Source organism: Pelecanus crispus, chromosome 5 (genome assembly GCF_030463565.1).
Source record: "Pelecanus crispus isolate bPelCri1 chromosome 5, bPelCri1.pri, whole genome shotgun sequence".
Lineage (NCBI taxonomy): Eukaryota > Metazoa > Chordata > Aves > Pelecaniformes > Pelecanidae > Pelecanus > Pelecanus crispus.
The window spans coordinates 53,490,423-53,503,435 of NC_134647.1; the positions used below are offsets into that span (position 1 = coordinate 53,490,423).

The window sequence follows — 13,013 nt, forward strand, 5'->3', positions numbered from 1 at the left end:
CAGCACCAAAAATTTCAAACCTTTAAGAGCTCAAAAAGATATTTGGTGAATATCTACTTTCTTTGAGCTCGAGCTCTCTTTCTGCTTTGCCTTAGAGACATGTCTCTGATCGTCAGATTCCTAATATGCAAGTTTCCTCATTACACAGCAGAAATCTTACTAAGCGCATTACTGGTAAAGTCAAGTCAAACAAGTTAAAATGCCAATTTTTTTTTTTTTTTTTAATATAGAAATAGAAAATTATTAAGTCCTCCTGCAAGTTTCAGCAGCCAAAGTGAATAGAAAGAAGGCCTCTAACTGTTTGGGGAAGGATGCCACTGAAGTTAGTAGCGTGACAAGCTGTTGAGATTGGAACTGGTAAATGTGCAATATAAGAAATAGGAAGAGGAAATACTTAGAATCAAGAGATGCCAAAACTGCAATCAGCAAATGGAAGGCAAAAACTGATGAGCAAATCTGGATGCTTTTTTTATTATTTATTTTTATTGTTTAAGCTGTGCCATATAACCATCTTGTTACAAGAAACAATCAATAACCGCTCCTAACCGCCTCACTGCAGTGTCATGTACACACCTCCACCCACGTCCCTTGCGACATGAACTCTGTTGAAGAGATGTGTACAATGCTGCTGACCAAAAGAGGTGCTGTCCCGCTCCTGCTTCCGGATGGTCAGTGCCTGTGGACACAAACTCCCATGTCAATCTCAGGTTTGAAAAATCTGGATGCTTAAAGCCAATGCGGATTTGTGGTATCAAGCACATGACAGAGATTAGAATTTTAGAGTGTGTGGGGGAATGGAAACAGCCACTAAGACTGTCTCAAAAACCGCAAGTACTAGAAGTGCCCAATTATACAGTAGAGTGATATACACAAGAGCAAAGTTATTGCATAAAGATGCAAGACAACCAGCTTGTGAAGGTGAACCTCCCTAAATCACCAAACCCACTGCTGAGACTGCAGGATAGCACCACAACAGTAGGTACCGCAGAGCCACAGCGGGAGAGAGGGGTCAGAGGGATGAGCACACGTAGGCAATAAGCTGCAGGTGGCTGGCAGGGAGAGCAGATGAATGTCATTGCCAAACTCCCACACACATCAGCAAAAGCCACTGAAAGCAACATGTCATTTGCTGCCAGTGAAGCCGTAAGACGACAGGTGAACGTATGAGAAGCGAAGCAGCTGGGACACATATACCTCTCTAAAGGACCCAAGGCAGTGGGAGGTGTTGACGGCATGAAACGTTTCTGTGTCAGGATAGAGAATGCAAAAGAATTGCTTCATAAATTATTCTCTGTTCTGGAGGAAGAGTGAATAGACTTGAAGGACAGGTGATGTCTCTGAAATATGCAAATAGAGCTGAGCTGGTCCAAGCAATTACCTTTCCACTGCCTGGAACTTCAGGCCGAAAGGAATGACTCACAAGAAAGAACAAGAAACAAAAGATGCGCTAAAAGGTAGAAGATGACGAAGGAAGACTGCATCAAGAGGAGAATGGAGACAAACACGGAAAAGTATAGTCCTGACCTCCTACTAACAGCTGTTCTTGGTAAAAGGAACAAAACAATCTATGACAGAAAACACAGTAAGACCCATGCCAACATAGGAAGACCTAGCTGCAAAGCATCCAGAAAGGCAGTTGTGATTGTTGGTTCTAGACTTCTGGGTTCAAGATAAATACAGCAAGGAGATTCCTGCAGCTTCACGAACGGAAAGATAATGGATCTCACCTCAGTATCCTTTAGGTTATCTGCTATTTTAAAGATTTCCTAGCAAACAAAATTGCTGAAAATAAATGCAGTATGATCATTTCTTTCCAGGTTTTAGACTAAGCTCTGAAAGAAAAGATTAGGCATGGCTATCAGACAACCTGCTAGCAGCAAGGGCAAAGAAGAAACTAAAACACACTGGAAATAGCCATGGAAATGAGCCAACAGATGTGCCTCTACTTGTCAAAAGTGGCATACCAGCTTCACAGAACAGAGAGCAGCTGTGCCACTGCCTCTTCACACTCAGTTGTCTCCTAATAAAGTGCAGGTACTCCAAACTCCATGCAGGAGTAGGAAGCAGCAGGTCAGATTTTGGCTGCTACTGGTGTTCTCACTGCTTCTGAACACAAATTCAGGGTGGTCCTACTGCATCAGAATGCTTTTACTCCCCCCCCCCCATCCAAAACAAACAAAGATTACTAAATTATAGCAGTTACAGACTGATGCTGAAAACATACTAATACAGAAACTGCAAGGTCAATTTGAAAGAATGAATCAATGAAGAATCAAGAAAAAGGAATGGAAAAGTGGATCTATTTGGACTGCATAAGAAATACTGCACTTCTGTTCTATTAAGAAAAATACCAACAGCCTGAAAGCTGCAGAACAGCAGCAAATCTGCTGGGAAAAAATGAACCTGTGAAAAAGAGGTGGTGTTCCTAAGTTTTAAATTTTGCATATTTAGTACTAAAGGATCAAGACATTAGAAACCCTTTGCAAATATACGAAACAGGAGACTGAGGAGGATTTAAGATAACACACAAGAACAACAACAGATGAACTGTTGGGGAGAAAATATGCAGGTAATATTGAGAAAGCTTTACAATAGCAAAATTCATGAAGCTGCACAATAAGAAAGTCAACACCCTTATACTGTAATTACTATTTATGATTCATAATGATCTGAAAGCCGAACTTTTCAAAATTTGTACCTAGCACTTTATACTGCTTTTAACCAAATACTAGGAGTATTTCATTCATGATCTACTGAACGTAAGAAAAATTCAAAGGAACCCAGCAGATGAGCATGTAAAGGAGACACAATGACAGTGATGAAGCACCTTGTAATGTACCCACAGATCTTTTCTATAAATCCAATTTGAAATTTGAAGACTAAAATAACTATTTTATCTTCATCCCCTGACACACGCATCTCCATCATTTTAAAGAACAGAGCTCCCTCTCGTGGTTCTAGAAGGTGGATTTGGGCGGGGTTGGGGGGGTGGGAAGTACAGAGCAGTATGAGACAGACCAGAGTGAGAGGACTTCTGATAGCATTCTGGTCATATAAAAGCGGAATTAAAAGGAAGATGTAGTAGGAAGGACAGGTGACTTCTTTTAAAGAAAGCCATGTCACCTGTACTTTAATGTTAACTTTTCAATTACATTCTCTGCTAGTGTAGCTTCCTCTGCTAGGCCTGTCTGCACCTGAGCATATTCCTTCAACGTAAAACACTCAGACTCTTAACAGGTTTCCAGCTCAGTCATGGGCAAGGCACAGGAAAAACAAAGAGGGAGGACAAGAAATGTGGCACTTGTGCAATGGTGCAGGGACAGTAAACCAGAAAACGCCCTACGGATTTTCCTCAGCATTACAGCTCTATGCACCGAGACCACACAGAGGAAAAAATCATTGGCTTCAAACAGTCAAGAAATACATGCACAGTTACATGAGTGAGAGAAGCACAGCTGCTGAAATACTGCAACAAAAGCAGCTGAAGAAAGAAAAACCACAGTGCTTTAAGCCACTCTGACAACTCAGCCCTGCCATCTTCACAGAACTTCTGTTTAAGCTCCAGCATTGCTCTCCTCCTGCAAGCCCACACTTCTTTCATCAACTATTCAAAAAGGGAAGGATGGAGCAACACACAAATGAGCAAACATGCTGGTGCAACAGCATTACCCACCACCCAGTTTCTACCGAGTCCTGGGGACATGCTTATGCAAGGACAGCAATGGGAAGAGACATGCTCACACACATTCATTCCTCACCTTAGGGGAAGAGCAGTGCTGCAAACCATTCTTTGTTTGTTATATGGCTTGCTTTTTTAAAAAAAAAAAAAAACTAACAGATTATTCCACTTTCCTAGCTGACAGCTTTGTAACCTGAAGGTCACACCTGTGACAATAAGTATTTCTCTGAGGCAAGAAAGTGAAGGGAGTACCCAAAACTAAGCTTGTCACCATGAATGAGAAGTCTTTTTAACGAACAGAAGCTCTACCCATAAAAATTCAGGAAATTGTTGGGTGTTTTGGTTATTTTTTTTCATTGTTTAATGAATATTCATATGTTTCACTTTACACTGCTAGACACTTTCTTAATTCAGAATCATACATGGATTCTTTTAAAATTATTTTACTTCTGTAAGAGAATTTTTGGTTGGACAAGAATTTACACAGCATGCAGCTAGCTTTTGCTAACTGCACTTCACAGCATATTGCTAACTGCACAGCATATAAAACTATTTTCCCCAAGGGCATTAACAAGGGTTTCCTCTAAATTACAGTATTTCTTTGCTGCAAAAACAGGACCAACACCTTGAAACGTGAACTAGTGAAGAAAAAACAATTACTCTTATGTCTCCAGAACAGCATCGGGAGACAACTGAGAATCAAATTCTTGATTCATAGGCTTGTGCTCACACAAGATTTTGCTTCCAAAGCACAGGACCAAAAAAGAATCAATTTCCTACCATGAAAAGAAATTACCATGCCTTCAGCATTTTGCTATTAGTGAAGTATCTCCACTCTATCTCCAATCAAAGGTAATACTTTTTCTGAAGAGCAATCCTCTTTAAAAATTGTATAAAAATCAGTCTATAAACAGGGAGATATCCTTAAATATTCAATCAAGTAATAAACCTGCCAGATGAAAGACAGATTAATTAAAATGACAGTACAGTCTCCCTATAACACACACATACAGGACTTACAAACACACTTGTTATGTTGGAGTACCTAATCATAATCAGATTTGGTAATTTGCTGCATCGAAACAAAAAGGAAACATTTTTAGAATTGATCATTCAGTTCATGTCACTTTCATGGAGATTACTTTGTATTGATCAACATTTAAATAGTAGTTGAAAAGAGAAAGATGAGAAAAGGATAAAAAGTATCTTTACATGCTAAATACAGCATGAACCAATAAAAGCAAAATAAATTAGATCACTATAGCCAAACCAACCCTGTGCATGCGCTCACTGTAATGAAGATAATTATGAATGAAAGAGATGGTTCTTCATGTTTCAGTCATAACAAAAGGGGAGTTTTAAAAGCGAATTTAGACTTTAATCTGCTCAAAAATGAAGTTTGCCATGCAGCAATTAAAACCTGTGTGAAGCTGAACCATTGTTAGCTTTGCAGAGACACAAAAGCTGGTTTGTTTTCTGAACAATATTTTCATGTTTCCTACCTGTGGATTCCAACTGGGGTCCAGTTTTTTCACTGTAGCAACATACTCCTGCATAGCTTGATGAGGGCCGGTGTCTCCCAGGGCTTTCCAAGCCTCCCTAGGAGAGAGAGCAAAACATCAAGCAAGCCACTGAGAGACAGCACAATGTGTCTGCATAGTGTCATCAGTGGAACACAGTGAACAGATTCATCTAAACACTTTCAGGGGGTGCAAAGCCATCTTTCATTCAGTTTGAAATGGTCAACTTTTCTCTGAAGCCATGAATGGCTACTGTCAGTGCAGCACTCCACTGTGAAAGGATCTTTCAGGGGATCCTGATCCAGGCTGGAACATAGTTTGTGTTCACAAAGTCAAGCTGTTCGTAAAGCTGTAGCTATTTTCACAAAATTTTTGTTGTATGCAGGCTAATTCTGGATGAACAAGGTAAATACAGGAGCCTGGTGTTTCATGTCTGCATCAGGCATGGCAGCAAACATTTCCCTATTAAACAAAGGATTTTAAAGCCAGTTCAGCGGCAGACTCTCAGAGTTGACATCCTCTAGGTTCATAATGTCAACAGATGAGACAAGATGAAACAAAAAAGTAGAGCCAGAAATTGCTAGGAGTTACAAGGATTTCCTCTTACCATTTCTGCTTTCCCTCAAAATCAAAGAAGCTTGGCTTGGGAGTGTTACAGGTTCCAAATTTCACCTAAGGAAAAGAAATTTTCTTCTGTTAGAACAAAGCGAAGGGAAGGGGACTTGCATAAGGAAATACTGGGTTCTGATGGTTTCAGGGTAATTTTGTTCTTATGCTAGAGGAAAGGTTTTTGAGGGAAAGAACTGACACAAGTCAACCCCATCTTACCCCCATTTTAGCACTCTCGCAGTTATTAGCACCTCTGCATCCCTGTGTTTTCTTTGCGTGATGCAAGGGAAGCAATTTTGTTATGCAGCTCATTCCTTTTGCATGCATTACCCAACAGGGATAACCAGCAAGTGATTTCTCACTTAATGTTATGTTTATTACCCAGCCAAATGCCTCATCCTCCACCAATATCAAGAAAAATTCTGTTGATTAGGGTTTCTACAGAGATGATTATTCATTAAGGCTGAAATTCACCTGCTTCCGCACAAAGCTCAAGTAAACAGACTTTGCTTAATTATTTTCAAGGTCCTCTGGAAGGCAAGGGGACAAACTCAGAGCAAAGGAATGCCAAGCAGCTTCTGAATGTGCTCTGAGGCATCTGGCTGCATGGGAAGCACTGCGCAAGAGACAAGTCAAGGCCTGAGTGCCGGAGATGAACCAGTCTGTCAGAAGCAAGCCAGAAATTAAAACGGCGGGGGAGAAATAAGAAACGCAAGGAACCAAGGGAACGAGCCAGAACTGGTGAATAGATATATGGAAAAAATCTTATAGCCAGTGTAAAATGGACTTAGTGCCAGTGGGATTCAGACCGTTTTCCACAGGGTAGTGTACTGATGGGACAAATACAAAGCCCTTCCTCTCACTGCAGGGAAGTCTAGCAGCCCTATCTCCTCCGTAAGCTCACCCACGAAGGGGAATGCAGAGGACTGACAGAGGCTACGCCTGCTCAGGGCTCCAAAGGCACAACCACGTTCCTGCAATGAGGCCAGCGCTGACAACTGCCTCAAGAACAGAACAATTAGCAGGTTGAGATTTGGGTAACACAGGTATTTTGTTGAAGTCAGCTCAGGAGAACGTATAAGTGAATGTGCCTCTGTCCCTGCCTGGAAGAGCCAGGGAACACGGGTCAGGGCCCACCAGATCTGGCTGTTATCAGTACCCCTTTCTTCTAGAAAACAAAGCCCTTTGCACACAGGCGTCACTAGTAAAATGAATCTAACTGAAATGAAAATATAATTGTGATATGGAATGAATTTACACAATAAATGGATTTTTTTTTTTTTAAAATGAAAGTGCTATATATCCCACAGGGATGATGAAAGACTGTAGAAGCCAGAGTCCAGAGCAGAACCACAGCTCAAAATGCAACAGCCCCTGGAAAAGAGTTATCACAGCAAGTCCCCATAACACAGGGTACAGTCCAGTGCAAAGGAAGCCCAGCACAAATGGGGTATTTAAGCAGACCCCAGGGAGGGAGCACAGGTATGTTCTAGAGGTGGGCAAAGGCTGCTGGTTGAACATTTTGTTAGCCAAGCAAAACTAAACTGCATTCATCAAATGTTTTATGAAATATGTACAAGTGTTCAGGCAGGTGAAGTGCTTAAATCAACTAACAATTCTTCACCTTAACAGGGTGGGGATTTTATGCTGAGGATGGAATCATTAATCAGGCTTTAAAGAGAGCATGCCCATGCTGAGAGATATTTATTAGTTGCACTATGTTTTCATTTAAAGTGTTAGAGGATATGAGCGACTGTAACTGAAATTAATTTTCTGTACATCTGACTGTCTCCCAGTGAGCAATTCATTCAAATTAGAATACCTTAGCGGGCCTTTAAAACAACATATTGCATTTTGCGGACAAATAGGAGAAAGGGCTAGCAACAGTTAAGTCCTATAAATCAGTCACGATTCATGTTGTACTGTAGATGTTTTCTGCTGTGCTCAGAGGTGGACTGGACCACTTGTTTTAAAAATCAAAACAAACATGGAAATAAAATGCAAATTCATTATCTGTATGGAAAATGCCTGCTTGGCAATTCTTTAGTGCAATGTCTGACCTGCAAAAATTGGCCAAGTTAGATAAAAAAAACCCTCATCTGTTTTAATATTAATTTTCCACTACCATCATCAAAACACAACAGCAGTTTCCTCTCTTCAGATTTGGCATTCAAAAGCTGTTCCAGTGTCGGAAAGACTGTTAGTAACATCGATAGTAATACAAATCAAGGAACAGTAGTTAAATTTCATCCATTAAGAGGGGGGAAAAAAGTGCACTTGTGCCCTGTTTGCTATTTTAAGATATATTAAAAAGGCTTGCAATGGGTTTGTTGGAAAGAACAAAATAAAGGTTTTGGCTTCCCTCTTTTTGCTGCAAGACTCCATAATGCAGCAGAAACCAACCAGGAATCTAACATTAGAGGGGATCCGAGCCTGAGAGCTGAGGAAGGGGAGTTTTAGCTAAATATGCCAGTACAAATTCATGGCAAATACTGGGGGGGGTGGGGGAATTTTGTCCTCCTACTACTTCCCTGGAGGGCCTCAAAAGCTGTTTTTCTCCATAACCAGCAGAAAGACAAGAGCCCGTATTAGTATTTCAAGTCAGAGTTTCTCATTCTGTGTCCACAAAATAATTACTGATGGTCTCCAGAGGGCTGACTGGTCACTTGATGCTTAGCTCTCCTCATTTACAGTTCATCAGCTGCATTAAAAAAAGACAGCCAGAATGCATTAAATACTTCCCTCGTATTGCTTCTGCATGCAGAGTCGCCTGCAGGCATTATGCTCATGAATTGTACAAAGATGACCCAGGCAGCTCCAAATGGGAAGCGTCTGCAGACATCTCCATTTGTGGCCAAAATGGAAATTTAGAAACCTTGGATGAAGTCTTCACCCGTGAGCTGAAGGTCACAACATTCAGAAGAACGCTTAGATAGACAGACGCTCAGAGATGTGTTAGTGCTGCACACGATCTCCATACAACTTCATCTGCTGGTCCAGACTGTGAGAAACCTTGAGATTCTCCTTACACACTACTCCACAACAGATCCCTGCCCCCCCATCCCTGGTGGTGGTGGTAGTAAAACAGCTCTTTGCTAGTTTTTCAACTAATACATTTATACAGCAGGGAGTTCCAGCCAAACATTCTTACCTGATTGTAAATCTTGTAAGGTGAATCGTATTTGCAGCCTCCCTATGGAGTAGTAACAAGAACAGAACTCGCCTCCATGGACAGCAAGACTAAGCTCTAACTGTACGCAGGCCAAGTAAGCTGAATTTCTGTGCCAAGACAGGAATTCCTGCCTGTTCCTGCCCAAAGCTCTGCCCCATTAACCTGCCCCAACCCATGGGAAAGCCTTGTACTCAACTGACTGAAATTGGGGCATAAGGAAGAACAAGCAAACATCAGCCACAGAAGGCAAGGGGTCCTGGCCCTGATGACCAAGGGGCTGTACGTTCCAGAGAGACAGAGAGTGATTCCCTTAACACCGAGCCAGTGCCATCACACCGCTCCGTGCAACAGGGAGCTGCAGGCAGAAACTCCAGTGTTCAGGGCAGATTTGTGGCATCATGTTCTAAAAATATTTGAAAGACATCATGCAAAAATGGGGTTATATTCTTGAACCTAAACTCAGAGACAGCATAAGGCCCATTCTGCCAAGAGCACTGGATTTCCAGCTTGCCTGCACGTCTCAGCATTTACTTAGGCACTGGCACATCCTCCTGGCAGGGCAGGTTTTTTTCAGTCTGATAATTTCCAGCAAGTTCTGGATTCCCTCCCCTCCCTGAATGATGACCACTACATTGGTCTCCATTACTACAGTTTCTGAACCTCAGTTTTTTGCATCCTCAACACAACAGGCAAGTGCTATCTTCGCTTTACCACTACAGACTCAAGGCACAGACAAGTGATTTGCCCAAAGCCACACAGAAAGTAGGGGGAGGAACAAAAAAAATCAGTCCCAGTCCAGAGCCCTACTGACTAGTCTGTTCTAACTCCTGTTCTGGGGGAGAGTCGTAAACTCAGCAACATCTTCTAAAAACCTCCCTGGAGATGACAACTAAGCAATTCCCTTATTTTCAAGTCTCTGACACATAAACAAAATCAGAGAGAAAAGTAATAAAATCCTGAAATGGCCTCCAATAAAAGGTAATAAAATTCCAGGAAAAAGCCTATATACCCAAACAGTTTGAAATAAATAATATACAGTATTCTAACAGAGAGTTCAGCTGTTACTGTCACCTCTTTTATGATGGTGCTGTACCTTAAATCAAATCCCTTAGTGACATAAAACACTAAACTGAGGAAAGACAAGGATGCCAAATCAAGGACAGTGGACAGATCTGAGTCAGCACCTTCTGTGTGCTAGCAATACTACTGTCCACCGGAGTAATATATTAGCAGCCCATTATGCATACTGATACAGCTGCTATAATTAAATAGAGAAAACTTGCATTAAGCACCCTCGTTTTGATTTAAAGCACAAAATGCTGCAAAACTCAAAGTTAGCAGAGCATAATCCTGCAGTAGCTGTGCTAGCAAACTTCCCCCGTCTCCACTGCCAGTGCTGCCCTCCCAGGCACTGTGTAACAGGGATGGCACCTTTCTGGACAGCGCTGAGCAGCCAAAGGCACAGAAACCCAGGAGCCAAGCACAGCCTGAAACCAAGGAGCACGAAGGCATTTGCTGTTGCATCCTGCTTGGCCAGGGACAAGAGGGACAGTGGAGAAGAGGACAGAAGTGCCCTGTTCCCTTCAGCTGAAGCCAACTTGAAATCTGTGCCGACACAGTGTTAATTATCAGCGTTTTCTGACTTGTATCAAAACTGTTGTGAAACAGCTTCTGATTTAAGTAATTTTGAACTTTAAACACCTTACTGGTCTTACACTCTGTAACACCAGGAAACCCTCTGGAGTCTGTCGTCAATCACAAACTGATATGCAAGTAATGTCTTCCCATTTCCACCTAGGACAGTTACACAGCATTTGCAACAGAGCGAAAAAGAAGAGGTTATTTGCAACAAATCTCTTGAGAATACAGACAAGAAATTACAGAAGCGAAAAAGCACCCTTTCTTTTCATCTCATCCTAGGCATGGTCTTGTTATTCTTAAAAGTTCTCCTAGTATTTTTCCTCTACCCTCCTTTTTCTTAAAAAGGGACAAAGAAACCTGGAGACCTGTTTAAACACTAGAAAAATCTGAAAACAAAACCTCACGTGACCAGTCTGCTTTTAATACAATTAATGTCCACAAACCACAGCCTAGGAGCTTAGAGAATAATTAAATATTGAATTAAAAAATCAAAGCACTTATAAGTGGCAGTAGTAGGACAAGGGTATTCCATATGGGAGGAAAACCGTGGGGAAGATGTGCACACTCAACTTCAACCATTAATCCAAACAGGTGGGATTCAGTTCCACATTCAGTTTTCAAGTCAAAGCAGCATCTCTTGCCACACACCTGAGTTATATTTGTACTTTTTAGTCTTCCAGGTGAAACAATACTTATGATTTTTCTGTTTCTCCAGTTTAGATGATTATTACAGTCCTTCGTATCTTAACTGGTACTTTTTTGGTTTGTTTTACATAAATTCTCCCACAGGAGTAGCAAAAAAGTCACATTGTGTATTCCCACATGAATGCATCCTAGAGGTTGCTCAATTCACAGGGACTGAATGGGAAAAGGAGTCACGTTCAACATTATAACTCAAACCAACCAGTTGAGTTTCCCAGTCCACTCTAAGGCCCTCCACAGACAGATCTGCACAGGCACGTCCTTCGTGTGGCCGCATCAAAACCCCAAAGGCCTAATGCTCACACCCGGTCATTGCTGCAGATGTCTGTAACGGGGAGGTGAGCACCAGCGCTAGTCCTGCGCCACAGACCCCTCGGTCACCTTCTCCAGCCTGCCTGGGCGGCCTCGTCACCCAGCATACGCAGGGAGCCCGGCAGACGCAGGCGAGGCAGCTGTGCTCCCCAGAGGAGTCACCCCACAAAGACTCAGTGGACGCGGGGACAGGCCACCAAGCCCCCGGTGACCTGTCACAGCCAGCGAACAAAGGCCAAACCCTCCACACCAGCGCCCGGCTGCAATCCACCACGCAGCCCGCTGAAGCCAAAGCGATGTCTCCGCAGCAGAGGCGAGCGGCGCGGCGTGAGGCCTATCCGCACCGAGGGGAAAGGCGAGGAACCAGAACTAGTGATGCATTTAACACGACCGTCCCATCAGGCTTCGTCTACCTTCACCACAGGCGAAGCCAGAGGCACCGAACTTTGTGCCGGACAGCAGGCTCCCCGCAGCCATGTTTCCCACATCCCCCGACACAACTTTTTCCACTCGGCATCGCCACGTCTTGTGCAGCGGCCGCCCAGGCCCCGGGCCGGCGGCCCCGGGAGAGCCCCAGGCCCGGCCACTCGCCTACCGGGCCGGCCCCCACGCCGCCCGCAGCCAGGCGCTGGCCGCGGGGTGCCGGGGCCCAGGCCGCGGGCCGGGTCGGGCCGCCCCGCCCCGGTCCCGCCTCACCTGCTTGTAGCGGGCGTACAGGTAGAGCAGCTGCTCCTTGCTGGCGGCGGGCAGCAGCGCCGGCAGCCGCTCGGCCGCCTGCTCGAAGAGCGCGGCCAGGTCGCGGCCCGACGGCGCCGTCCCCGTCTCCTCGGAGCCCGAGCTCGCCTCGCCGCCGCTCCCGGCCGCAGCCGCCACCACCGCCGCCGCCGCCAGCGGGGGCGACGCCATGGCGGCCCACCGCCCGCCCGGTCCGCCGCCGCGCCGGTCCCCCGCACGCCTCGGTACGCGCGGCCGGGCCGCCCGCGGGAAACGCGCGCCGCGCCCGAGGGTTCCGGGGCGGCCGCGGGTCCCAGAGCCGCAGGCCGGCGAGCGGGAGGCACGTCCCCTAAGCTCGGCTCTATAACCTCTCGCCCGCGGCTCTGCTGATGGCGATTAAACACGAACACCCGACGAGGGGGCTGCCCGCACCCTCAAACTTTTTATAACCTTTGCCAAACGTGACCCCCCCCCCCCCCCCCGCACCCCGCGCCCCCAGACCCCGCTTTGCCCTTGGCTGGGACCCGCGGCCCCCCGAGGTCCTGTCCCGGGGGCCGGTGCCACCGCTCCGGCGGCGGCTGGGGGGGGGGGGGCGACACCCGCCGCGTCCCCGCTGCCGCTGGAGGGCACTCGCAGGCCGCCCGCGGCTCCGGGCCGGGCCGGG

The 13,013-nt window shown here is 45.0% G+C and overlaps 1 protein-coding gene across 1 annotated transcript in view; it reads right to left on the bottom strand.

The window, feature by feature from the left end:
* ACBD6 (acyl-CoA binding domain containing 6) overlaps positions 1 to 12,541 on the bottom strand; it is a 91,791-nt gene extending 79,250 nt beyond the window's left edge. Inside the window, exons 1-3 of the mRNA XM_075710596.1 lie at positions 12,332 to 12,541; positions 5,807 to 5,871; positions 5,182 to 5,278 (exon numbers count right to left, since the gene is read on the bottom strand). Of these exons, the coding sequence (XP_075566711.1) occupies positions 5,182 to 5,278; positions 5,807 to 5,871; positions 12,332 to 12,541 (372 nt within the window). The remainder of the gene's footprint in view (positions 1 to 5,181; positions 5,279 to 5,806; positions 5,872 to 12,331) is intronic.
* Positions 12,542 to 13,013: the final 472 nt, after the last annotated feature.